At 39.9% G+C, this 27,818-nt stretch overlaps 1 protein-coding gene across 6 annotated transcripts in view; it reads left to right on the top strand.

Annotated features, from left to right (window-relative positions):
• Positions 1 to 27,818, top strand: part of RANBP17 (RAN binding protein 17) — a 159,040-nt gene that overhangs the window by 107,631 nt on the left and 23,591 nt on the right. For 5 of the 6 annotated variants that reach the window (XM_054079556.1, XM_054079559.1, XM_054079557.1 and 2 more), the window contains 6 exons: positions 299 to 387; positions 6,568 to 6,675; positions 9,196 to 9,278; positions 19,700 to 19,914; positions 20,657 to 20,795; positions 27,609 to 27,775. In XM_054079556.1, coding sequence (XP_053935531.1) covers positions 299 to 387; positions 6,568 to 6,675; positions 9,196 to 9,278; positions 19,700 to 19,914; positions 20,657 to 20,795; positions 27,609 to 27,775 — 801 coding nt within the window. The remainder of the gene's footprint in view (positions 1 to 298; positions 388 to 6,567; positions 6,676 to 9,195; positions 9,279 to 19,699; positions 19,915 to 20,656; positions 20,796 to 27,608; positions 27,776 to 27,818) is intronic. The other variant, XM_054079560.1, reaches the window with a different exon arrangement.

Raw genomic sequence — 27,818 nt, 5'->3', positions numbered from 1 at the left:
TAATATGGAGTGTTCATATATTGTGTTTTAATTTGCATTATTCATAAGGATGGCATGTCAAATAATCAAAAGCATTTCCGAAGCGTTTTGTTAAAAGAGTTCTCACTCTAAAACTTGTGGAAATCTTGTTTGTTGGAAGAATCTTTGTGTATTTTATTAAAAAAAAAAAAAAAGATTTGAGCGAGACATTTAAACTAATGAATCAAAATCAGATACGTGGTCATTATTGGCTGATTATTACTCCATCTGCTCGGTGCTAACGTGAAAATCAATTACTGTGTCTCTTTCCCACTGACAGCGTATGTTGATCGGGCTGGCAAGGGATCTTCGAGGGATTGCCTTTGCGCTGAACACAAAGACCAGCTACACCATGCTGTTTGACTGGATGTATCCTTATTACACTGTGACAATACCAGCTCTGTGCACAGAGGGATACCAGGCCCCTTGCATTAGTTTAATAGTACGGCACAGTGGGGAAGAGGAAACAAAGCTAAATGAACTAATGTGTAATCAGCTAAAATTACAGCACAATGGCAACCATGCAGTTAACTGGGAAGGACCACAGAGAGGTCACTTTTTTGTTGTGTCACACTGCTCATCTAGAAAAGATGAGGTCTTTTCCAAATCCAAGAGGTTTTTTCCCTTCATAAATAATGTTTGTTTAAAAAAAAAAAAAAAGAAAAAGCTGTATCCTTAGCTCCACACAATATGTATCTGTATCTACATTTGGTTTAACATCAAAAGTGCTTAAAAATTACTATCCAAGTGCTGTCTGGGGAGATTTCTCTCTCTGGTATGAATCATGTCTTTAATTTAGCCAGTTACTTTCTATTTATGTCAACTCTATTAATATCGCAACACCTGCAGTCTTCTTGATCCAGAAGAAAATGGACATCTGAAAACAAAATCAAAACCTTTAGGTTGTAGTTTTCTTCGGTAAGTAATGGTAAGGGAACAATTCACTTTAAATATTGTGTACGTTTTTATGCCAAGGAACACAATAATGCTCCTGGGTATTTTCTTAATACTATAGAGAAATGGTTTGTGATTTTATAAATACAGGGGCTGTAATTCTCTCTTCAGCACACGGTCGTTTTAGTAACAAATTGCTGAAAAATAGAGTGAAGTAACTATAAAAATATTTGTTTTATAATTTAGATCTCACAAAGCTGTGGAAGTTAATTGTGTATTTATTTTATGGACAGAAAAAAACCCCACCATTCAAGTACAATTTCATGCTTCACTAGAAACAAAGCTTTTAAAAGTATTTTTATTTTAAGTAAATAATGAAACCTTACTGTTCGCTAATAATTTTTCTGGTTAAGAAGGAGGATTGCATCGATCTAGCCCTGCAACTAGGAAATTAGCCTTTAAGGCCTGAAAGACTGCACAGCAGAGCCTGGTATGGTCTGATAGATGTCCGTGTGTGGTGGGAGTGGGATCCTGGTGTGGTCAGTCAGGTAACCTGAGTAAGGTGAGGGCTTACATTGCCTTAAGGTAAGCTCTTTGCATGTGTGCAGTGATTCTGGCTATGCGCAGGCTCAGCAAAACATAAAGCAGCGTAATCTTTGTTTCACATAAAATCAGTGAAAAGCATCGCTTCGTTTCAGTGTTAGGAGACTGGAGGAAAAAAAAATTCCAACCACAAACTACTGCAGCCAGACTGTGAATTAGCATCTCATTTTCTAGCGGGCACCATTGGGTACGTTTAACTTCATTAGTACTGTTCGTGTGTGTTGTACCCTAAAACTTAATAATAAAATCAGGAAGATGCGTAAAGGCAGATCAGTGCTGCTTCCATTGCAAATTCTTTTTCCTTTGGTTTTCCTAGTGCAGCATTCTTCTGCTGTGCGGACCTGCAAATCTCCAGCTGGAGGAGGAGGGATAATCCAGGCTTACCTCCTCTCCATTTGAAAGAAATGGATTCATCCATGGAGGTGGATTTTATACAAGGATCCAGGATATATAATTCTCAGGACCCTTTCCTAATTTTTTTTTAATTTATTTATTCCTCCCAGTTTATTAATTAAGTTTATTTCAAATAAATAAAACCTGCCTCCAACTTCTGGATTTTATTTTTCTGTATTACCAATAAAAATAGATTGAAATGTGGCTTTATGTGGAACTCAAAGCGGAGGCCTTTTCAGGTTCTTTTCCCTTGCTCAGGTTCAGATTTTTTTTTTCTTGTCACCTTTGGCTCTAAAGGATAAGTACGTGGATTTCACCTCATTTGGCTGAGTCCAGCTTCATCCAGGTATTGATCCAAAGCATTATAGCAGAGTAAGTTGCTATTATCACAACTCTTATTTACTGTATATAAAGACAGAAAGAGAAATGGGAGGAGAAGGAGGGTCAGATGCCAATTTTATCATAAAAGTTTAAATATCTTTTGATGAATGTATTTCTTTTGTAGTTTCAAATATATCATCAGGAAAATGGGTTTAATAGCAAAGAAAAGTAGTTTTTTAAACAGACTTTATTCTGTTATGTTTGAAGCCCTAGTATTTCAATTTTGAAAATGGCAAATACAGAATATTAGCCAAAATAAATCTGATTTACTGGCATTTGCTCAGTGAGTAAAGATGACAAAGAGGCAAGGGATAAAAGGCTAAGCTTTTAATCTAGCAGACAGTGATGTTTAGTCTGTATTGAAGACTATCAGAAACAGTCACTTGTAAGTTGTTGGTAGAAGAATGTATCGATAAACTTCTCAAGTGATTGCAGGAAATATTTTGGGTCAAAGCCCTGTCCAGAACAAAACAAATTACACTCAGTAATTTCTCACCTGGGAGGTTCTTCTCTTTTTTCTGGTCGCGATGTTCAGGCTCTTGGTTTTGTCCAGTAGATGGCAAAAATGAGCAGAAATAATTTTTCACTGAAGTCTTTTTGGTCCAGGGAGGGGAAGAAGAGAGAGGCACTGGGACACCATTAAATCTTGTGTTTTACCATTGTGATTGAGTTATTAGGATGATGATTTTGAGGTGAATCATCAGGTATGCCGAAGTTGCGCTGGATTGCCAAATAGGGCTGTTTTGTAGCAGGCTTGCTTATACTAATTGAGTTTCTCTAGCAAATCAGGCTCCTTGGAAAAAGGCCAAAGGCTTTTCATAATTGTATTGACAAGAAAATGAATATGATAAATGGTGTTCATTCAGCTGAGACAAGATTTATAGTTTTCCTCTGGCAAGGGTTGAAGGGAAAATACTTATAATAATAGTAAAAATTGTTCTATAGTTGTATTATGTGATCCCTCGAAAGGCTTTATTAAAATATTTCCAAATACTTTACACGGCTTCAGGTGTTAAGTGTAGCATCTTCCCAAACTATCCGGTAATGAAAGATGAAGAAAAACATCACGTAAGCAAACAAACAAACAAACCAAAACACACACAAAAAAAAGCCCAAAACACTGGATATGAAAGTCATTTATTCTTCCTGAAATATAGATATGTCAAGCTGTCAGTGACAATTCCAGAACGGCAGGTTTGGAAAGTTTATTTGCCTTTTGTATTCCTCACGTATGGTCTCTGTAATTTGTAGGTCAGTCCTGAACATGCAGGCGTGGCCTGAAAAAAACTGGGTACCAATTTGAGTAGAATCACAACCTGCTTTTCATAACAGTGATCCTTCTCCTTATGTGCTTCATTCTGCGGAATATTTAATCTGTTCTCTTCCCTACTAATGCCAGACTGTAGTCTAAGATCCTTGATCTCACAGTCAGATGAGTCCAGGGAGGTTCAGTTCTAAGTTGAGGGTGATGCTCACTTTCTTGTTACTTTCATTTAGTGTTTCTTACAGTTAGGTAGGAACCCATAAGCATTTTTTTCTGTGTTTCTCCCAGCTGATTCCCAGTATTTTATGGCTTCTGTTGTCTGCAATAAGAAAACGGGGTGCAAGCATTGAGTGATAAGGTTATCTCAGGATTGCAGTTGGCTGGATAGCACATGATGTACATGCATGAGTGCATGAGATTGGCTGCCAGTATAAAAATATCCACGTGTATGGAGGCGTGGACACTAAATTTATAGAAAAATGATCTGTCATTGAGAAGTTGTATCTAGTGGCTGTTTAAAAGTTCCAGCTGACCTAAGTAATCAGAGTCTGGTTGTGCGCTGCTTCAGATGTGGATCACTAGAACAAGCAAAACAATCTTTGTACCAAACAACCATTGTTACGTATTTGTCCAAATCCTTATCATATCTCTTACAAAGTAAAGCCCCGTGCAGCAATAAGATGGCTTGTTCAAAATTAGTCAGTTTTTGAAGAACTGCATTTTTAAGTTTGTATGTTTACAGATTCAGCATTAGGTACAAACTTGCAAGAGCCAAACAAACAGCTGGAGGGATGGAAGTTTCTGAATCCCAAGAGAACAGAACCCATTTTCTCATGAAGCAAGGCTACCTGATCGGTTAACTGTTTGTAAAAGCTGTAATTTCCACTTGCATTGGTTCAAACCTCAGTACCATTTGTTGCTGTTTGAATTCCTTTGAGCTTGAACTGGCTGCTCAGGTTAAGTTCATGACTTAGCCAGATTCCTTGGAGCTTGTGGTTAAAAACACTTTAATGTTCTGTTTAAAACCAATTTATTCTGCTTTATTGGATTTATAGAAGAAATAATAAATTGCCCAAGCCCTTCTGTTGACCCTAGCTTTTATAAAAATTGGCTATAGTTTCCAGGCTTACCTTGTCAGTGAATGTGGACTCAACGGTTGAGTTTTTTAATGAAGGTACCTAATCATATTGAATGTATTAGCAGCTTTTGATACTGCTGACTTACATTTTGGTTGTAGGCTTTAACTTTCAAGTTACTCTTTGCCATGAAATCTGAAAAGGCGAATGTTTTCTACCCTGTGAAATTCCACGGTGGGGCTTTGCAGCATTGCACCATCTCCTTTTGTATACATTGGGCTGCTGGGAAGGCTGAGGATAAGGCATGACTTAGGAGAATTAATAGCACAGCTCAGTTCCATACCTTACATGACATGTGCTGCATCTTGAGAAAATTGACCTTCCTTTGTGGAGAGTGAGCTGGATTGGAAGTCCACCTCCGAAACGATGGAACTGATATTAGTGAATCTTGAAATGTATGAGGCAGCTCAGATCATCAATGTGCTTTGAGACTATTATAGGTAAGCAAGATTTGAATTCAATCCCATTTTATTACTGGATAACTCTACGTGGTATGTTTAACACTAGTTTCTTTGATTTAACATGTAAAGACCCCCATAAAGGAGCAAGGAACAAGGTCTAAAAATATATTTCACATGTCAGTCTCTTCCACTCTATACCGTTTATGGCTGCGGTGCCTTGGGCAGCTGGCAGCGACAACACAGGAGCCTTGGATGCCTCAGACCGACAGCAGTGGCCATCTGCCCGCACAGCGCTGTCGTTCAGCAGTGAACACTTGGGCCTCCACCAGAAGAGCTGGACCAAACTGAGACCTGACTGGGTCTACATATCCTAGAAGCATGTAAACCTCCATGTATTTCAGTCTGCTATTTCACAGTACTGTGTCGAGCGCTTGGCCTGTGTTCTGCTTTGTAAGATTCACAGTGGTTGCCTTTGTTGTCTTAATAGGCAATAGGTTTTTCCCGACAATAGTCACTACTCTCCTGCGGTTAAATAAAGCAGAATTATATGACAAGAAACAAAGTTAAAAGTGAAAAATAAGATTATTAACAAAACCATTGAGTACATTAGCTAGATCATGTTTTAATAGCAGATTGTATAGTTAAAATCTCTTGGTTCCATATGAAAAAACTGTTTAATTCTTTGCCAGTCAAGCTGTGCTACCTCATTTCCATTTGCCAACCTGCATTCTTATCCAAATAAACTCTTTTTTTTTCAGCATGCTGGGAAAAAGGGGTCAGCTTTGTATCAAATAGTGGTATGAGATGTTTGATAGAGTAAGGAACTAATGAGATTTTTTTTAAGCTACACTGCAAAGTCTACTAAACTTATTTTCTGTATTGCATTCTTTTAAATTCTGCTTTAAATGAAGAGATATCTCTTGGGTGCTGATGAGCAAACAGCTCTCCTGAAGTGGTTCTTAGGGATCTAACTTTGCCGGTCTCCCACACGCAATTTAGCTGAATTCTGTTCTTGAATGCTCTGGAAACAACTTCATACAATCAGTTTGTTCCCAACCATTTATATAGCAAATACAGTATATTGTGAGGCGTCACTGAAATTCAGGGCCCAGAATTTGGTAATATGTAAATCCGTGTTGTTTTTTAATTAAATTGCCATTTGTGACTTATGCCATTCATTAAAAATCCAAGTTCCTTTTATATACGTACTTATGGATTAGCTTCACATAGACAAACTGCTTTCGTTTTCCTTTGTTACAGCTCTGGTTTATGAACTATTCCCCACTTAACCATTTCCAAGGAACTTGTTCTTCTAAGCAGAGACTCACTTAAATGTATAGGTTCTGGCAGCTCCTCTGTCAGTCTGCGGTACCAAGGTCTCTATCCGGCCCACCCATCTAACAGTGCGGTACGGTTTTGGGGACGTTGTTTTGCGAGTTGTTGTTGTATCATTTGTTCTTTAACTCAGTTGTTGAAGATACCCTGCATACATTTCTGTTCTGCAAAGAGCTATCGAATTGTGGTACCGCGAGCCTGCGTGTACAACCCCTATCTTGAAGCTGATGGCAGAATTCATGCAAAACAGGTAAGAGGCACATGAAAATTACATCAGTGGTGAACGCCGCAATGGTATGTGTACTCTGTTCCATCTTGCTCATCCTTGTGATGTCTGGCTTTGACTTTAAGACTGATACTTTTGTATTTTGGAACAAAATTCACAAGCAGAACTCGGCTTCCAGTGTGATCGTATTGTTTTATTAACATTGTAGATGTTACAGTATCAGCTGCTAAGGTTTAATTATGGGAATATAGGTATGCACACATATATATATATGAGGGACTACTGTGATTTTATTTTCAATGTTAGTGGAAGTATATGCTTTAACCAGGGATAAATACTGACTCTATAATTAAATATCAGATTATGGTCTGCTGTCAGGGTTTGCTGCAGGCTGAAATTTTGCCTTAAGCCAAGCAGCACTCTAAACCACAACTCCTTTTACAGTTTCTCTTGCAGCGCAACTCTTCCAACCAAAATAGGAAAGAATAGTGTCTAATAGAGCAGTATTTATAATCATGATATAGGTAACTTATCCCACATCTAAAGTCTTCTCTGTGGGCTAACCAGAAAGGCCTCAGCATGACTCTGGGAGCTGATTTCAATACTTGGCATTGCAGTAGATAGAATGAAACTCCTGTTTTACCGCAAGTAACAGAACAATTTATTTGGGGAAATCATCAGAACACGTGGAAATATTTAGTGTACTGCCCAAGGGAAAAGAGATTTTTAAATGAAAAATTGATAGTTCAAGTCTCTGTGCTGGGTATCTTCATGGCCAAAGTATTAATAGAGTTGTCTGCAAAGTGTGGATTCACATCATTTCCCATTTTGCCTTGCAAATCCAACATACAAGGGAAAAAGTTGAAAGATTTGAAATGCGAAAAAAATATTTAGTTTAATCTAGTGATAGGACATTGGAGCCTTAAAGTTCAGCCCTGCTCCCAGTGAGACGCCAGCTTGTATGTTGTGCATTTAATCCCCCACTGGCCACACAGACCTGAAGGCAGAGTTCCCTCGTTCTTGTTTGCGTTGACGTGCTGGCTGTGACTTTTGGGTTTTTGTAGGCTCATTAGGTCTTTTATCCTCGTAGTTGTATAATAAATTGGTGGGAAAGTCTACCCTGTTTTCATTCGTGATACAGTGCACAAGCGGTTCTCTGACAGTGCTGCAACGGATTTCAAGGAGGTGATAGTTAAAGCGTGAACACTACTCTAGTAACGGTACATGAAAGCAAGGAGGAACTGGAACAATGAATCTTATGCAAAAAAACCAGCTCTTGAAGCTCCTTTCCATATTTATGTGCCTCTTCTACCTATTGGTATTCAGAAATTCTGCCTTGTTCCCTTTAGAAAACATCATCTGGGATGGTGTTTTTTCACCAGTTGTGTACTGCATTAGCTTTTACAGGTTAGAATGCATTATACAATCTACTTTGACATGGTTAAAATATGTTAGAGAGTATCAGATTGTGCATTATGCTACTCTTATTGAGATGATATGCCTCTGCCAGTCATTATCACTTTGTGCACATGGAATGCACAACTGTTTTATACAAGGCAAGTTTTACTCATTTTTAAACACCCATATTTACTCCAGAATTTGCAGCAAAAGAACCTGTGAACAGGGACTCAGACAACACAAAATGGGACTTGTAGCAAAGAAAGATACCTCCTGCTATCTGCGTGATAGCGGGGTAGAAGACTCCACGTTTAATAAGAGTGGATGGCTATCAAATAGGTCAGCCAGGGGATGCCCTGGTTTCCATCACTCAGTGGTGACTCCTCTTGCGTTTAGTCCACAGAAACGCTAAGAGTAAGTTTTGCTTAGGTCACTTAGAAGCCTGAGACCTATATTCAACTAAGAGTTGGGCGTCTTTATCGCAAGGCAAAAAGGAAAGATGCAAAAAGGACAGGGACTTGAGCAAGGACTCTGCTGTGTTTCCAGATGGCGAGCAAAGTGCTGCTAGTTGGTTTTGGTAATATCTGCAATAGGGAAGACAATATAGAATTGTAGAATGGTTTGAGTTGGAAAGGACCTTAAAGAGCATCCAATTCCAACCTCCCTGCCATGGGCAAGGACCCCAGCGTTGGCACAGTTGTCTTCTTCACATCTCAGTGTTGATAAAAAGCATGTGTGCATTTACACTTTGAGAACTGGATTGTGATCGCTACAGATTTTATGTAGCAGTGGAGATTAGTTTGTTTTTAAAAGCTGTACAGATGCAGAAATGGGGTAATTGTTAGGCTAACCACTTGGATTGTTGGAACCTTTGTAGCATTCCCCTGAACTGCATATGGGCACAAGACATTCACTGGTCACCGAAAGCTGTGTATGTATCGTCAGTCACCTTTTCTGGTTCAGATTGGTTTGTCTTTTGTCGTGGGGTTGTTTCTTTGTAAACATACGGAGATAACTAGAGTACACATCACTGGACTGAAAACTACTTATACTTTATAATCAGCAAATGTTTTTTTGTTTTAAGAATGAATCCATTGCAGTTTTCTTTTTGATGATCATCTGAATATTTTTGTTGTTATTTTTCAGATCGCAACGTTTAAATTTTGATGTGTCATCTCCAAATGGAATTCTTCTCTTCAGAGAAGCTAGTAAAATGATTTGTACATATGGTAGGTGTTTATTAACATTTCCTTTGCAGTGTAATTCTTTGCCTGTCTTGTGATATAAAACTCCTGTTAGTTTGTACTGCTGAACACTGATGGATTATGGAATACGTAGCAGGACTGTAAGGCGCTACAGCTGGTATGGTGCCTTTGCGAATGCAGAGCTTACGTGGCAGACCTTTGAAGCTCATTTACTGTCATAGATGAAAACTCATTTGTGTAGAATTGTTGCTTGTATCACCTTTTTTAACTTGAATGCCTGTCTTCTAGCAACTGTAAACATATTTCTGCAAAGATACAAATACTCATGAGGTGTTTGATGTAGGCTACTGATTGATAGCTGTGGGTTGATTTTATGTATTCAAATTATATTCAGCACTTCCAAAACATAATAAGACCATAAGAGCTTTACCCTAGAGCGCTCTTAGAAGTGTTTATAATAAGTTGCTCCATTTTAGTGCTCCCGGTCATGCATGCAACTGCAACAGGTCTTTGACACCAGCAGTTTATATTACACTCCCACTAACTTTGTAGCTTACGAGTTTGCTTTCAAAATATTTTGGAACATCACCAGATTTTTGTAGAGCAACCTCATTTGTAGGTTGTGTGAACAGGGGGAGCCGGAGATGTCCTGGTTCTTTTAAAGACAGAAAATTGGTGCATCGGGTTTGCTTTTACTGCATTCAAGTTGCTTTATTGGGTCTGGAAAGTGTGTGTTACATGGCCACCTGTATAACAAATTTCAAACGTAATTTTGCATTTGATCTGTATGGCATGGAAACGGTATATGCAGAATCATTTATTTACGGCAGAAAAAAATTAAACCCAAGTAACTCTTATTCCTTGTTAAGGTTATTTTGCTGTTTCATTTTCAAATATCCCATGTAGTAGGCTAGCACACTTTATGAACTGTGTTCTGCAGTAAATTTGTTAGAACAGTTAAGCAAAATAAAAAATAGGGTTTTATATGTATGAAAATAGAAAAGGTAAACTTTTAGATATTACTGCTCAGTTTTTCTTAGCCTTTGTACTTCATTGCTGTAACAATGAAGACAACATTTTCTGGTCACGCAAGAATGTAATTATCATAGTATCATAGTATAGTTTGGGTTGGAAGAGACCCTAAAGATCATCTAGTTCCAACCCCCATGCCATGGGCAGGGACATCCCACTGGATCAGGGGCTCCAAGCCCCATCCAACCTGGCCTGGAACCCCTCCAGGGATGGGGCAGCCACCACTGCTCTGGGCAACCTGGGCCAGGGCCTCTCCACCCTCACAGCAAAAGATTTCTTTCTAAGTTCTCATCTCAATCTCCCCTTTTTCGGCTTCAAACTGTTCCCCCCATCCCATCCGTGCACTCCCTGAACAAGAGCCCCTCCCCAGCTTTCCTGGAGCCTCTTTAAATTCTGGAAGGCTCCTCTAAGGTTTCCCTGGAGCTTTCTCTTCTCCAGGCTGAACCAGATTTAAAAGTAATGTAAGATTTAAAGTGGAACCATAGAGCCTGTTGAAGACAGTGTCCAAGTGCTGTTGACCTTGTTGGTAAATTACGTGAAAGATGCTTGGGGTTGTGTGGTGTCTCTCTGGAGGTATGTGCTGTGAAAAGAAGTGAAATGACCTTTCTCTCCAGCTTCTCTTCCATGGCATTTAAAGCTATTTTCCTGTGGAAGGATGATGTTTTACTTAGCACAGATTTAAGAAGAGAACTGTTCATAATGTCCTCCAAAAGAAAAATTTTAGATCGCCTATCCGCTAAAAGCAGATGTCGGGGAAAGCGTCCACTCAATACATATCTGGGGGTTTTTTTCCATTGTGCTTTTAAAATACATTGATAGGATCATCGGTGTCTGCAAGGGTCCCATCAGTGACCCTCCCGCTACTTAGCAAGTTAGAATTGTCTGGGTTTTCTTTTCTGTGAGCAATTGCCAATATTTATTCCAGGACAGGAATCACTGCAAAAACTCCCCATGGAAGTCTTCCCAGTGCAGTTGATTGAATTGGCCGATTAGAGCAGATTCCAGCTAACCCACTGGTTTACACTCTGGGAAGTGCTTTACTGTCCACTATAAGTATTTCAAGTTACTACAATTAATCAGCTTTAAATTATTGCTGTTAACATTTCTAGCTTTTATCAGCATTCGCTAGTTTATGACATCTCCATTCTAGGGTCTTGAAACATATAACTCTTCTGGAAATGCGTTGTAAGGATTCCTGACTTTAGTTATGCATGATCTTTTGAACATACAGATCCTATAAAAATATTGGTACTAAGGAATTCTGCATTAATTTCAAATACCTTTCTGAAATTTTAATACCTAATAGTTGTGCTTTTAAGTACAACTTCAATCCATAAACCTCCATGACTTTTTTTTAATTGTATTTCTCTTTTAAGTTTATGTAATCTTAGCAAACATCTGGGGGTAAATAAACAAGTTAACCAAGTGATGATCATAAAATTCACATCGGTGTTCTTGCAATTTTCCAGCCCTGCATTCTGAAAAATTATGTGATTCAGCTAAAAGAACGAATACGTACATACCTGCCTTCTCATCCTCGGGTGCAGTTTTCAAGTTTTCTGCTGTACCGTTGCTGCAAGTAACTTAAAATTCTGAAAATAGCTGAGAATCTCACGTTCAGCATGATTTTATGGCTGCAGCATTAGAGAAGAAAACACACAGTAAATGTCAAGAGATGACAAGAGACACTATATTCTCATTTATCTTACCAAGTCAGCCAAACCTCTTTTACGTGCCTCAGCTCATAGCGAGCTCCTCAAAGTTGATCAAAAAGACACAAAGTTGATCAAAAAGACTCAACATAGATTTGATTGAGATCTGTACTATAATAATAGCCATTTTAAACTGAGTGAAACACAAAGTGATGACATCGGACAAAGGGGGGAAGTAGAAGCAAACATCTCTTTTTTTCATCACTCTATCCCTGTGGAAAGATCCTTCCCTTTAGTCTCAGTTTCATTTAATCCATTGGCCAGGTGGGTTGCCATAAATGCTGCCCAGCCTTCTCTTAACCCGGAGTTCTTTCAATCAGCTGCAGACCTGGGTGGGTTTGCTCCTCTTGGCAATCCCTGTGTGAACACCAGGCTTCCAACTCTGCTTGTTACCTCTCCCCTCTCCTCTGTGCCATCCCCTGGGCCGTGAGAGTTTCCTTCCCTTCCCATAGAATCGTAGGATCACTAGATTGGAAAAGACCTCTTGGATCATTGAGTCCGACCATTCTTATATGCCACTAAACCATGTCCCTGAGCACATCGTCTACCCGTCTTTTAAACCCCTCCAGGGAAGGTCACTCCACCCCCTCCCTGGACAGCCTCTGCCAGTGCCCAGTGACTCTTTCTGTGAAAACTTTTTTCCTAATGTCCAGCCTGACCCTCCCCCGGCACAACTTGAGGCCATTCCCCCTTGTCCTGTCCTCTGTCACCTGGGAGAAGAGCCCAGCTCCCTCCTCTCCACAACCTCCTTTCAGGCAGTTGTAGAGAGCAATAAGGTCTCCCCTCAGCCTCCTCTTCTCCAGGCTAAACAACCCCAGCTCTCTCAGCTGCTCCTCGTAAGAGCATAGCTGAGCAGCAGTCCAGGGGGAGACTTAGTCACTCTCCTGCAGACGGTGTCGCCTACCCTGGTTGCTCCTCTTGCTTAAAATAATATAACATACCAACAATACATGAAATATGGCTTAATTGTGTTGTACTTCCATTGGTAAGTGAAATTTAGATTTGTTTTAGAATGGGATTTTTCCTTCTTCTCTCTCACATGTAATGACATACAGAAAATGCTACAAAAATTATTCTTTGTAGAAATTTTTCCAAATTAGATTTCCAATTAACATTTCCAGTTATGACTTTGGTGCACTGGGAGTCTTCTTGCTTTATAAACTTAAGGGTACATAAAAATGTGATCTGAAATACATCTCAGTCCTGTCAACACTTAGACAAGAAATTAGTAACTGAAGCAAGGTGGCGTGCAATGGTTGCTCTCACTGGCATCGGAGCACAGGGCATTGGTGATCACGGACACCATGTCAATTTTTCATAAGTCTGGACTGCACTGTTCAAAGCAGTTTCACTTTGCAAATACAACATTCTTCAGGGGATCGACTCATATGGAACTTATACATGGATTTGTTCTGTGTAAGCCCTGCCCTGTTTACATGGGAGCAACTCTGAAACAAACATTTGGAAATGTAGCGTGATGCTTTGTTGCCATCTTCAGTTTTGCCAAAGTCTGTAATGTCCATTTGTGTCTGAACGACGCCTCCGTTTACTCTTTATAGGTACTGTAGAGTCTGTGCTTGGGTTAAAAGTAAAAGGGGAAAGAAGAGGGTAGAACTGTGTTCCTGGGATTCAAATGTGTGTGAACACTTGTGAGTGTGGGTGCTGGAATCTCTTAATTCTTGATTAAAGCATATTCCCCTTTCTCTTCTAGACTGGCACATAGGAATTTCATCTGTTTGAGAGCAGAGCAGAACAAAATCCAAACAGTCTGGTTTTAAGATAAGCTAAACATCTTCAGTTATCAATGAATAAAATTTGCAGTACGAATTCTTCTTTTGTACTTTTGAAAATGAGCGCTTTAGTAAGTGTTTAATTCTGTTTAACAGATCCAGCTTTGCGGTTAGGGTAGTGCCAGTGTGTCCTGTCCTTCTGCTCGTTTATCACTGATGCACTGAAGGCAATCCTAAGATGTCTTTACAAATGCTATATGTTCAGAAGATGTAAAGCCTGGCGTAGGATGCAAAAAGCACTTAGACAGTCAATTATCCTTGTTAGGGCTCTGCAGCTGCTTGGCAAGGGTGTTGTGTCTTGTCCATTATGGCTAGAGCCAGTCTGACTGAGTGATGGAGTGATTTAAGATAAACAGCTGAGAGGAGAAAATTGAAAGGAGTTAGAATAGCACAGTCCACCATTCTTCATCCCCAATATATTTCACTTTTAATTCCATGTGTACAAGTTTCCTTACTATGTGTTTTTGAACTCCCGCTTGTACAGGAATGATGTTTCGGTGCACCTTGGGACTATCTATTTTTGCTTTGTGGTTTCTTTACATTTTAGTAAAACCTCTTCCCTTTCATTATAGGAGACTGACATAAAAATAATATTTTCAATATGCTGTTTTTATTTATCTACATTCTGTCATGATATACTTTGATGTAAGTTTTTAATTTTGCTTCAGCTTTCAGCTGTTGCAGCGGTTACTGCTCAAGGTCAGGGATGAGGTTAGCCACAGTAGCACAAAACAATTTCCTGTTCTCACAGCCCAGGTAGCATTTGGATGTGGATTAAATTTTACCACATTTTCCAGTAGCCAGACACAATTATTTCTAATGAGCTTTAAATTGCTTCCAGAACATGTATTTCAAAACTTAGTGTGGTAATCCATTCAGTGCCAGCAACTTTGTAAGATAACAGTTCTTCTTCACAATTTTGGTTAAACTGATTCCTGCTGTATAACAGGTATTTCTGAGCAGCAGCTTAGCTTAACAGTGGTTGCGCTTGCCGATGGTCCACTCTCCTCTCTTGCCATAGTGACTTCAGGATATATCGCTCTTCATTACTGACTCAGATTTCATAATAGGTTCCTTTTGGCAAATCGATCTTGGCGCTTATGCATACTCGTTGGGCTGATTTGAGAGGTTTTATGCATGTTTTGTTGTTGTGGAAGCTTTAAAAAAATCAGTTTTTGAAGCTTATTCTCATCTTTATGATTAATGGTTTCCTTTTTGTTCTCTATATATGGCCACTTCTTTATACTGCCCCAGCATTCCGACTGCCTGGAAGCACATGTTCAAAACCATCTTTATGGGGCAGCGGTGAATAATAAAAGCAGGAAAGGGGAAAAGGCAAAAAACACTTTTTCTCTATAAACGTGATAAATTTTCACAACCTTTGTTTAATCTCACCCAAGTCTTTTTTTATCTCCATCTAATTCACACACGTTAAAACATGATTTAGTTGTATTATTATACTTAGCGCTTATTGGACTGAAATCTAGAACAAGCCCTGCTTAAATGAAACTCAGCCATAAGGAAATCATTTTTGTGTTATAGCTTCTACTGTAAAAGCAATTAAGGAGGAGAAGTGAAAGGGAAGCTGCCTGTCCTGACATGCTCCCGCATCCAGGAGGGAGGGAGGAAGGGAATGAGCTGTGCAGAGAGCGCCGGTGCAGATTGCCTGTGGGATTCCGAGGCACGGGGATGTTCTCTTTGGTCAGAGCACCCCAGTTTGGATTTTCAGCTGGCTTTGTGTTCCCCTCTGCACACACACTTCTTACCACTCCTTTACTTATGTCCCAGGGAGTCATTCAGTAATTAAATGCTTAAATTGTCAAGCAAATTGACGCTCTTATTTCCTATCTAGCAGTTTCACCCCATGTCTTTAAAAATCCTTCTCTTATTCTCATCAGAATTTTACATCACCTCTGAGGCTCGGAGAGGTTGTAATTTTTCTAAGTGACGTTGCTGTCAAATGCAGGGCAAAAAGTTGTTTTAAAGGAAACTCTTGAGAATTTTGCAAGTCACTGTATGATACAATTTCTCCCACACAAAGAAGAAATCGGTGCGAGCTGGATTTTTAACAGAGCAGTAACACTGAAACTTCACTGATCAGTCTCTACAGAGTTTTCATTTTCACAGCGGCTATCAATTTCAAACGCAGGTTTTAAATTCACCATATCAAAGGTCACTTTTGCGTCGATTTAATTTCTTTAAACTGTTTCTTTTAACAATAGGAGTTTATAAAATTGTATTTTCGTCCTCCACTACAGGGATTATAAATGTAAGCATATCCTCAGTAGCTGAGGAGTTGTTCTTGACCTGATTCCAAGAACCTCAGTAAATTAGTTTATGTTCAGTAGTATCCATGGTGTGTAAAAATATTCCCCTGAAGCTCCTGCTAAATGTTACAAGTAGATCATTCTTTTTTTATCTAGTCAGGCGTAGCACCGTACTTCATATTTTTTTCAATAACTAATGCCCAAACACTCGTCTTTGTTCTAGCGCTGCGTCCCCTGAACCACAGGCTGATGGCTTGGGGCGTTGGTACCAGGCACCGCGGGGTCTTTCACCTCTACTGATTTGAAATCAGCTGTTGCCACTCTTAGGCCCTTTTAAAATGAGCCCATGAACACAGAACGGTTCCCTGTGGACTCTGTCCACTTGCAAAAAACAGCTTTTAATCTTGCACTGGACCCAGATTCTTCTCAATATTTTCATTAGAAGGGACAGGCACCTCATTCCTCTTCTGCCGCGCCTGCCCGGCATGAGGCAGGAGCAGGGTTTGTCCCTGCCTCTGCCAAATGCTTTATGCCGATCGATTTAATTATAGGGCGATTTTTCTGTGAACTAATAAAAGCGATAGGTTGGCACTCATGGATACCTCCTAGAATTCATCTTCCCGAGCTAAGGAATTCCTAGGGTTTTTTCAACTTCTTTCCTCATCATTCTGTTTTTCCATCGTCTTCCAATTAATTTCCATATTAAGTGCATAATTGCCTTGTTGACAACTGGTGAGCTCTTTCCATCTGTTGTTGTGTATTACACCGAGTACTTGGAGGACCTGAGATTGCACAGTGTAGTGCTTGGCGAGCTCGGCTAGAAACTCAAGGCTGTTACTTTCTGGGATCCAGAACTTTGTCTTTGCTTATCTCAGATATAGATTTGTATGATTAGAGAGATTTTCAGTAGAGAATTTTGCAGTGGAGAAGAGCAGATAAGATTAGCTTACAGCACGTTACCTTTTCATCTTGTTTTTGCCCTAAGAATTGCACACTGTTTATTTTGTGGCACCTTCGCACTTCAACTCACAGGCAGCATTTTGTATTTCATTTTATTTGTTTCACAGAATTTGAATTTCACTCATCTTCTCAGTAACTAGACTAGGTCTTGTCAAAAAACTAACGCTAATTAAAATGGCTGAGATCTCTTGAATAGTGTAGGAAGCTAAATGGAGATTATCTTTAATTTTATGTAAATGTGATTTCTCAGTAGTGTAAAATATTAGAATAAATTAATCCAGGTACTCTAGAAGACATTCTCCTTTTTCTGCTATGTTTTGCTTTTCAAAGAGAATCTTTTGGATACTGGGCATTTTTAGCATAACAGAGATTTTACACCATTTGGAATTAATTTCTGTGCAATAGCAGTCGCTGGAATTGTGCCCTCATCCCAAGTTACGCTATGCTCATGACTACAGTGTTTGGAGTAGACGAGATGCTCATATGACTGTTTACAATAGCAAAACATTCTGTATTTCCATTCATAAATAAAGATTTTTAATTGAGAGGGCTTGATTTTGGTTGTAAGTGGCCATCTTTCCTGGCTAAGTACTTTATTTTTCTCCCTTCCATAAATCTAGTGACGCCGTTCCCACTTCTTAGAGACCCCGGTTACTTTTTCTAATGATTGTGGCCCTAGTCTTTCTGTTTGTAAATCTACTTTTTCTTTACAACCGATGGAGTAGTTGCTATAATAGAAGTAGTGAAGGACATTAATATTTTAAACAGTAAGTTCTGCCTTTCCCTCTTTGCATCAAATGAGGCCAAATGGGTGAAATTGTGATGTGTTGGGTGTTTAGAAGCAATGTTTCCCTTTCAGTTTTCCAATTATGTGATGTAAATCCCTCTTTATCAGTAATCAGTAAGATTAAGAGGAAGAATTACAATTAGGCAGCTATATGATTTGCAGGTGGAATTTCGCATGAGTAGAAAGGAGAGCTGTGTAGGGACAGACTGAGTTGAATATTGGGTTTCAATATGTATTAAACGGTCCTACACAATCTGTGAGAGCTGTGTCATCTCAGGCAGGTTCTTAGGGGCACTTCTAAAACACCTATTAAAAGAGCAAAGCGGGATTGTCGTAACTGCCTCTCTCAGCTGGCAGCGCCTGGCAACGCGGAGAAGTAATGCCCAGTCCACTTGTTCCATGATCCAAGTTGTCACCATAGCTCTAATAACTGGGGTGAATACTGAGAGTAAACCAGCAAAGCCTCTGCTCCGTAGGCCATTGTGCTTTTATTTGTCAAAATACTTTTGTGAGGTTTTATGTTACTTTCCTCTAGTTAAAATTACTCAGATGGATGAGTAACACAATGTGGCCACAAAGCTAGTGAAGGGTTTAAAGGGGATGCCATATGAGGTGCAGCTAAAGTCACTTGTTCTGGTCAGCCTGGAGAAGAGGGGGCTGAGGGGAGACCTCAACACACTCTACAGCTTCCTTACAAGGGGTGGAGGAGGAGGAGGAGGAGCAGGGGCTGAGCTCTTCTCTCTGGTGACCAACGACAGGACCCAAAGGAATAGCAGGAAGATGCCAGGGGAGGGTTAGGTTGGGCATTAGGAGAAGGTTCTTCCCCCAGAGGGCGGTGGAGCACTGGAACAGCTCCCAGGGAAGCAGTCGTAGCCCCAACCCTGACAATATTCAGAAGCATTTGGCCAATGCCCTCAGCCCCACGGGGTGAGTGTTGGGGTTGTGCTGTGCGGGGACAGGAGTTGGACTCGATGATCCCTGCGGGTCCCTTCCAACTCAAGATTGGAAGGATTCTATGATTGTACAAAAGTGATGACCTGGCACTTGGGTTTTGTGCGGGTCAGGCATGTCAAGATCGACATCAGATGGGGTCAACCTGGTAAGGCTCCTTCGTGGTACGACTGCTGTACTTCAGCTCTGCTGTGTTCATTCAACTGGTTTAGCTCACTTTCGTTAATTACTTCAGGTTAAAACAAAATAAAAGTTCACAAAGACAAACTAACTCTGGGGTGCTGTGAAGACAAGCATTAAATTATTAAAAGATACCTAGAAAACTTGATAATGAGGCCCTGTGAATAATTAGAGATGGCAGTGGGATCGACTGCGCTGCTGCACAGTGGATCCAAAAGTCACTATTGCCTGTTAACAGCAACAGCAAATATTTACAGTTAGCTGTTATTTTTACATTCTAAACATGGATTTTAATTAAAAAGTCATTCCCATCTGTGACTGGTAAAATAGAGGCTTTTGTAATGGACATATTTGTTTTCTGAGAGATATATTTAGTGTGTGTATACATCAGCAGCTCTCCCAAGAGACCGCCACGGTAATGCATCAAAGCCAGGCTGTGCTGCAGCATGAGAAACTGTAAAACCGCATGTTGCAACTCTGTTTGGATTAAGGAATTCATGCTGATAGATCCAATCATCATCTGGCTGTACAATGATGGGAGTTCCATAGCTTATATTTTATATTTTGCATACTAATTCCTTGGTGTCTTTTAAGCTCTAGTCAGGATTACTTAAAAGATCTTTTACATCGAATGCAGAAACACTTTTTCTTCCAAATAGTAATGAAAATAAAGATAAAAAAAATAAGCTTAGATAGTGCCATCAAATATTTTAGATTTGCAGCTGCTTATGTAAGTTTCTTTCTTTCTTTCTTTTTATGAAAACAGGTAATCAGATCCTCTCTCTTGGGACTTTGTCAAAAGATCAGGTTTATCCGTTGAAACTCAAGGGCATTTCCATCTGTTACTCTGCACTCAAATCTGCCTTATGTGGAAATTATGTCAGCTTTGGCGTCTTCAAGTTGTACGGGGACAACCACTTTGACAATGTACTTCAGGCCTTTGTCAAAATGCTGCTTTCAGTATCCCACAGTGACTTGCTAGTAAGCAATTACTCATCTTGGGAGTCTTTATGTGAAATATGAAATACTACCACCACAGGCTTTGTATTGTTATAATGAGACAGAGGGATCTAGAACAGCTCGAATGCAGTTTTCTGTTCAATTACTTCAATTTTTTAGTATAGTAACATCTAAAATATAGGTATGATGGACCTGCCATGTGAAAGGGGAGCTTTTACACTAGGCTTGTCATAAAAGAGAGAAATGCAAAATGTTCCTTTCTCTGTTTGCAAACCCATTTAGGTTGCCTACATGCCCTGTAAAACATCCTCTCATCTTCAGCTTGCTCTGCAATTAGTTTCAATCTGTAAATTGTCACTGCGTATTCTCCATAAAATTTAAAACTTTAATTTTAAAGTATGCCGTATTCCCACTTCTCTGTGGGGTAACAACAGATCTTGTGCAATATCAGCCTAAATTTGATCTGTGACATTTTCTTCACGACACTTTAGTTCAGAACTGTTGGGGTTTTGCAGGAAGAGGCAAATTTTGGATAGTTTAAGGTGGTTAATACCCAGATTTATCCCTGCCATGTAAAAAAAAAAAAAAAGCCTCAGAACGGAGAAGTTGCTCTCAGTTACAATTGGTGTGTTTGGTAGCGTAGCGAAGGGTGCATATTTGGCACATCACATCATAAAAGCCATAAAATCATTGTTCTGTCGTTTATTAATAGTAGTCAATGGTCATATCTGTATTTCCTATGGATGTGTACTCTGTTTTTCAGCAATATCGAAAACTAAGCCAGTCTTACTACCCTCTGTTGGAGTGTCTGATCCAAGATCATATGAGTTTCATTACCAGTTTAGAACCTCACGTCCTCGTCTATATTCTCACCTCAATATCTGAAGGACTTACTGCAGTAGGTAAGGATTACTTACACTCGGCTAAAGAAAGAGTTCAAGTCTGTAGATAGCTAAGATTTTCAAAGCACCACATTAATGTATTTAAAAATGAATATCAAGTAACAGTGGAAGACGCTGGCTTTTGAACATTTTAAGAATGTGACTATTTCAGTTAATAGGGCTAAATTCTTCTAAACATGTAACTTGTAAGTTTTTATAAATAGTATTTTTTAAATTGTCTTTTCTTATAAGCAGGAAGAGTTAAAATTATCAAAGTGCCTCCACTAGGATTGTATTGAAAATTCATGCATTTGTTATTCAGAAGTAAAATGTATTAAACTGTGTACAGGAATCTGTGGGGGTTTGTGTTTATTTGATCAACATAGCTGTTGTATAAACAATGCTTGTTCTGCACAGCTGTGATATGGTTTGAGAAATGTAAAAGTATCTTTATTGGTGGAAAAAAAGAAACTACTTATCCAGTACTTCCTGAAAATACTATAGACGATTATCAGTGTAACAGCAGCATACTTGGAGTGTTGGTAAAAACACAGCAGCCTGATTGCAGTTCATTTCAATCTCGTGCATGGTTTAATTTCTGCTTTTTAGCCAGATGACTGTCCGGATATTTGGGGTTGAGGCAAGGGAGTGGGAAGCTTGGAGTCTAAAGTCATTTGGAATATGGAGAAGGAGACCGGGCATTTAAGGGATCGAAAAATAAATCATGCAGTGACATTCTGATCACCTAGGAATGCCACGCGTTTATATTGGTTTGACCGAGAAGGTGTTCAAACCTTACAGTCGTATTTATTGATTAGGGCGGTTATTAAGCAAAAAAACAGAACATATAACAATAGTGTCTGTAGATGTTACTTTATAATAGCTGCTGTTTCTCATTGCTGCCACGTGTCAGCCAAGCCCCACGGGAAAGTATGAATGCACTGAGACTCTCAAAGCATTTGCTATGTTAAACACATTCAGCAGTTTTTGCTGCAAGAGGGAAGCTGCTCTTCAATAGAAAATGGGTAGTGAATAGCTAAGCAACAGTAGTAAAGTAGTATTCAGGTCACTGAAATCCATCTTCTCCCAGATGTTTTGAGTGCGTTGTCACCTGTAATGATGGTACAGCGCATCCTGCCTGTGGGCTGGTTCTGTAGGCGGGGAGCCTGCCGGCTGCTCATCTGCAAATGGAGATCTTGTACAGAACATCGGCTGGACTGACAGCTGCCGGGTGAGCAAGCCCTGCTCCTGAGCTCTGTTCTCTCTCCACATCGCAGCTCTTCCACTTGAGATACTGCTTGTATCATAGAATCCTAGAATAGTTTGTGTTGGAAGGGACCTTAAAGCCCATCCAGTTCCAACCCCCCTGCCATGGGCAGGGACACCTCCCACTGGCTCAGGCTGCCCAAGGCCCATCCAACCTGGCCTGGAACACCTCCAGGGATGGGGCAGCCACAGCTTCCCTGGGCAACCTGGGCCAGTGTCTCACCACTCTTGTAGTGAAGAAATCCCTCCTTATGTCCAGTCTAAATCTGCCCCTCTCCAGTTAATACCCGTTGCCCCCAGTCCTATCACTACAAGTCTTTGTGAACAGTCCCTCCCCAGCTTTCTTGTAGCCCCTTCAGGTACTGGAAGGTTGTCTTGATAATTCACTAGCACACCAAGGTTACTTTAACCATCTCTTTGAAACACAATTTGAATTTCTGTAAAAGAGAGGGAAGAAAATGTAAAAGCTATATGAGCTTCAGCTTTCATGTGTTACGTTTATTTCCCCCCCTCTCAGAGACTGTTGCTGTTTCATTCAAGGTGGGAAGGAGAAGTAAGAAAAGTATGTAAGTTAACTATCTGGGAGTGTCATAGTATCATAAAGAATTATTAATTTTTAGGAACATAGATGTTTGCTTAGAAAACTTTTATTTGGTGGAATTGCTGATATTCTGAGAAAAGAATCAACGCAAATTTTAATAGCTCTCTTTTTCCACATTTCACAAATCACAGATTTGCTTAGCCAGTGCTCTCCTTCGGTCATCCTAAAGTCCTCAAAGCTCCTAAAATAAATACAAGCATACGAAAACGAAACAGTGTATGGGAATGTTTAACTTTACCTGACTGCCCTGAAGGCTTAGTGCATCCATCAAAAGCTATTATGCCATTTTGATGTTCATTGTGTTCTTCGTTTACTCCCATTCATCCAAACTCAAGTCGTTTTTCAGTCTTTGAGACTTGCCAAATCTGTCTGTCAGTGGGACCTGACCATTTCCACAGTGCCCAAAGAGAATGCAGAATCTCTATTCCTGGAGATATTCGCAGATCCTGGACAAGCTCCTAAGGAACCTGTCTGATGCTGACTCCATTTTGGGTGGGAGGCTGGATTTGCAGAATGGTCCTGTTTGGTTTCTGCCACCACATCTGGGATCCCATGGGATCTGCGTTTCCCGCTTACATTCTCTAGCTTTCCAAAACAATTTTTTATCCTGTCCAAATGCCTGTGGAGACCCTGATCTCTCCTGCACGTTAGAAGTAATATTTTCCTTGATTAGTCAGCTGGGAAGTGCTTTTTCAGCCTTTGAAGTTCAAGTGATAAAGTGATTATTTTTCCTTAATATCATGGTTTAATACCGCTTGTATCAAGAATTTATATTAGTGACCACTCTTAAGTTCCTTATTTGTGTTCAGTAAGGTTTATTTTTGTTGCAAACAGAATAATTTTCCATGCTCTCCTGATGGCATGACCGGATTACTCACTCTTTGGTCAGCTTATAGCTTTTCATGTTAATTTGTTTATTCATAATCACCTTCAGAGTTACCTGCCACTGCATGTTCTTAAGAGTCATTCTTCTAATATTTTTGTCCCTTTTAAAACTTTGTTATTTGGCGCATTATCAATGGTGAGCGAAATAGAAATGAATTTCTAATGTGTTAACTTGGTCACACACATCCTTCTGCCCTTGGAAAACGGGTAAGTAGATCCAAGCGTTGCCTTTTTCACTGAATTCTATCAGTGCCACAAGAACGTCTCAGAATAGCAGGGCTCAGGGCTATAAGCCATCTGAGGGAGAATTGTGGTTTAAACTGATTAGAACATACGAGTCATTTTCAGAAATGTTTATAAAAATGAAATAGCTGTCTTTTTATTTTAAAAATTAAATACCAGGAGATCACTTCTCTGCCACAGAAAAAAACGTAGCTGACTTTTCTCTCTACTCCTTTTACGTACGGGAAACCTTTGAGACTCTCATTGTTGTCAGCTGTAGGATAAACATTCCCCAAATCCTTATTTCTGAGGAGCGTTCAGTCTGTTGCTGAGTAAATACCTTGCTTGATTCCACACTTTATAAACACTGCAAAAGAATATGTATTCCTTCGGAAGTGCCTAGCTGTAAATCAACTATAATGGAAGCCCTCATCTAAGCTTTTATTGCGAGGATAAACACTCCAATAGTTCTCTTCTAAAGTGTTTACCTGGCTTTTTCACAGCTGACTCAGTGGATTAGAGCCTCTTAATGCAGCCTGCCTGGCGTGTTGTCACTAATCTCTGCAAAGCTTTTCTAATTCTCATATGATTAATAGTATAGTATGCTATTCATTGAGGAAAAAATAAAACATTTTTTCTGTCTTGCTGCCTAATTTAGATGTTAAATTGCTAAATCCATTTACTTTCCAGGTTTAGTCTCAAAGGCAAATAATGCCAGTATTGAACTGTAGGCAATTGATGGACAAGGAAAATACCACTCAACTCCCTCTCCTTGCCTTTATGTGAAAAACAAACTAAAATCTTTTAATTTGGAGAGATTCAGCAATGTCATTAAACTGTTGAAAACCAATTCCCCTTCAGCATGCTGTTGTCGTATTGTTGAGACCGAAAGGTATCCTCGAATTGGTTGGAGGTGTTTGTTGGCTTTCTTAAAATAATATTACCCGTTCTAGCATACGTGCTCAGCTTCCCATTGCTTGAGCTAATGTCTGATTGGAATTCCCTATATCGGGGGAAAACACACAGGTAGTAGAAAAAAGCGCATGGAAATTAGCCCGCAAAAGATGAAAGGAATGCTTACTGGTGAAGAAGAAACAGAAAGATCCAGCTGAACGTGGTGGTGACTAGTGCCATGGTCACCATCCTCGTTCCCTGCCCACCACCACCACCTGCCACACCAACAGCTCTGCCCAGAGAGGTCAGATGTGTTGGACAAAACTGCTGAACAGCTACTGGACCTGCAGCCGGAGCTGGTTTGGGCATTGTCTGTGACCACAGCCTGCTTGCTGCCTTATCCAAATTATTTCTTCACAGGGGATGGAGCCGAGTTCACCAGAAATGTGAAATGTGTCTTCACTGCATTTTTCCTGGCTATCTCAAGCTTTTATCTCAGGTTCTTTCATTATTCCTTCATTATATTGTCTTTTCCATGCATTCCTTCTGTCCGTAGCTCATAACTGGTAGCTCCTTGTTGCTCGTCTGTTCCGTTTATTCAGTGGCTGGCTTGTCTCACTAAGATTTAATGAGAACACCATTCTGCTCCAGCACGAGGTTCCACATGCCCAGAAGAGTCATTCAAGGGAGTTTGCTTGACGCTCCCTGTCTGTTATATCCTTGCAATCAAAAGGAAAAATGAGCACAGGGAAGCATATTTGATATATAGTTATGGGCAAATTTAAGTAGCTCTTAACACTCATATCAGATTCTCATGAGCAAATGATAGCATAGACCTGTCTGCTGTCCTGCTAAAATCACTTACTGTCGAATATAAAATATCTGCTTGTACAGTATCAGCATGTTTAGAACTACTGCTGTTTTGTGAACTGATGATAGTGATTTACTTTGTATTATTCCATTTAAGAAGGAATAGAGTTAAGCACTGGGCTAGAAATACAGTAGAGCCCTCCTGTGAAATATGTATTTTCAAATCTCTCACTTGTTGTTATTGATGGTGATTCAATTCCACCATGAATTGCATTTCTAGTTTATATGCAGGACTCTTTTGGTTGAGAACACGATCAGTGCCAGACTCTGCAGGCTCTACTTTGGCAAGACTCATAACCCTGAACTCGACTTTGTTCAGACAATGTGTTTTAAGATCCATCCCTGTTGGATTCAGTCCTGGGGAGCCCACTGGTCCAGTGAAGACACTCCAGCTCATTTCTGCAAGCTGTGAGATCGTTCTCGGTGCCTGCTGCTAAGTCAGCTGGTTGCTTTGGAAGATCGCGTCTTAGGAGACCTCTTGTATCTTCTTTGCCTGTAATTGTTCCTTCAGTGTTTACTTTAAAGCGCTTTTAGCAAAATATAATTAGTTTTTAGATGGCAAATGGTTAATAGTGTCAGTGCAGAGCTTAAGGAGTTAAACAGACACAGATCAAAATACTTCAGCGTCTAGAGGGATGTGTTTAAATGAACACTGCAAAGCTGGCAGGCCTCCAAATTAGCATAGTTTAAAGAATTCAAGGTACATTTAATTGGATCCTTCTAATCCCTTTTCCCTCAGAATGAGCATTTTAACAGTTTAATTCCTATTGCAACCCCCATACATCCCTTACTCCAGTGGCCCATCTACAATAAATACTGTGAACTATAAAAGGCCTAGACAAGTTCTAACCGAAGCCGGTGGCAACAGGATGGAATCCTAAACGCTCCATCCTTTCCGTTGGATCTGCTGTTTGATGTTGCAGAGAATGTCAGCCAGGTTCTCAGCACCCAGCAGGTTAAACCAAAGAGCTTTGGTTGATGTTGGTATCGCCAGGAACCGGCCATCGTTCAAAGACGTGGCTTCAGCCAGGACTACAGCACCAGAGGTGGGAGGCAGCGCAGCTGTAAATATTGACATTGCAGCCACTGGTCCTGGGGCCAAGGACTATCTTGGGTGTCAAACCAGCCAGAGGGGGCAGCTGGGCGCAGGGGAAGGGTGCTCCATCGGCTTCAGGAGGAGGATGAGAGGAGCAGGCAAGAGAACCAAGGAGCAGTGTGTTGTCATCGTTGTACCGATGCACAGAAGTGAGCAGAATCCTCTTCCGCGGCAGCGGCACAGCAGGCGACACCCAGCAACAAAACAACTTACGTAAATCAGACAGACGTATTTACTCTGCAAATAGGTTTAAGCTTTTAATCTCCCTTACTTATAGAAACAGTAAGTAACGATATGGAGTGGCTTTTGCTTCTGCTTTCGAACACTATGCTCTTTTGCTGTCATGGCTTTCCCTTTTGGGGATGTTTATGAAGTATTTGTTAGTGACTGTTGTGTACATATTTAATGTACTTCAACTAATAATTCAAGTAAATTATTAAGCAAAATGACTAATTCTGTGATCACTCTTTTACCACCTTCAATAGCCCTGGGTTTTGTTTGCCACCCAACATTGAATGTAAGTTCTTTGGGGCAGAGAAATGTTATGAAATACTACTTTAGAAAAACCTGAATAACAGCTGTGCATGATTTAACCTTGCTCTTCCATGAACAGATCAAAATAGAGTTTTAGTTTGGTTTCAAGCAATCTGAATGTGAAACTGAATGCCAGTAAAATTTCCACCCTCATCCTGCGCTTCGCAGTATGCAGAGAGGCAGCAGCATTTGGGCAGGAGTGAATGAAGTTCATGTAGTTCATGGGATTTTTTTAGTGCATGGAACTATCTATTTACTAAAAAGCAAAAGGTTTAATACTGGTGTGTGTTAATAAAAGCAGTCTTCAAAGCTAGTCAACTCATGTATCAAAAATAGACTTGTCGATATATCGATTAGCCTCATGTCAAAGAAATGATAAAAGTTGAGCTCTCTATGTACTATAAAATGTCATTATTAATTACTCTGCTATGGAAACCATATCAAAAATGTTTCATTCTTTACACAGATGCAATCATCTCCTCCAGCTGCTGCACTAGTTTAGACTACATTGTCACCTACCTCTTCAAGCACCTCACTAAAGAAAGCAAGAAGACTCCGAGATGTAGAGAGACTTCACGCGATGGACAGCGATTGCTCCATTTCATGCAGCAGAACCCAGAAATTCTACAGCAGGTGAATTAGCAGTCTTTTATATAGGATATTACCACACTTCTGA

Source organism: Cuculus canorus, chromosome 14, assembly GCF_017976375.1.
Source record: "Cuculus canorus isolate bCucCan1 chromosome 14, bCucCan1.pri, whole genome shotgun sequence".
Classification (NCBI taxonomy): Eukaryota; Metazoa; Chordata; class Aves; order Cuculiformes; family Cuculidae; genus Cuculus; species Cuculus canorus.
Note: the sequence above shows the minus strand (reverse complement) of the source record. Positions and strands in the feature narration are given on the sequence as shown.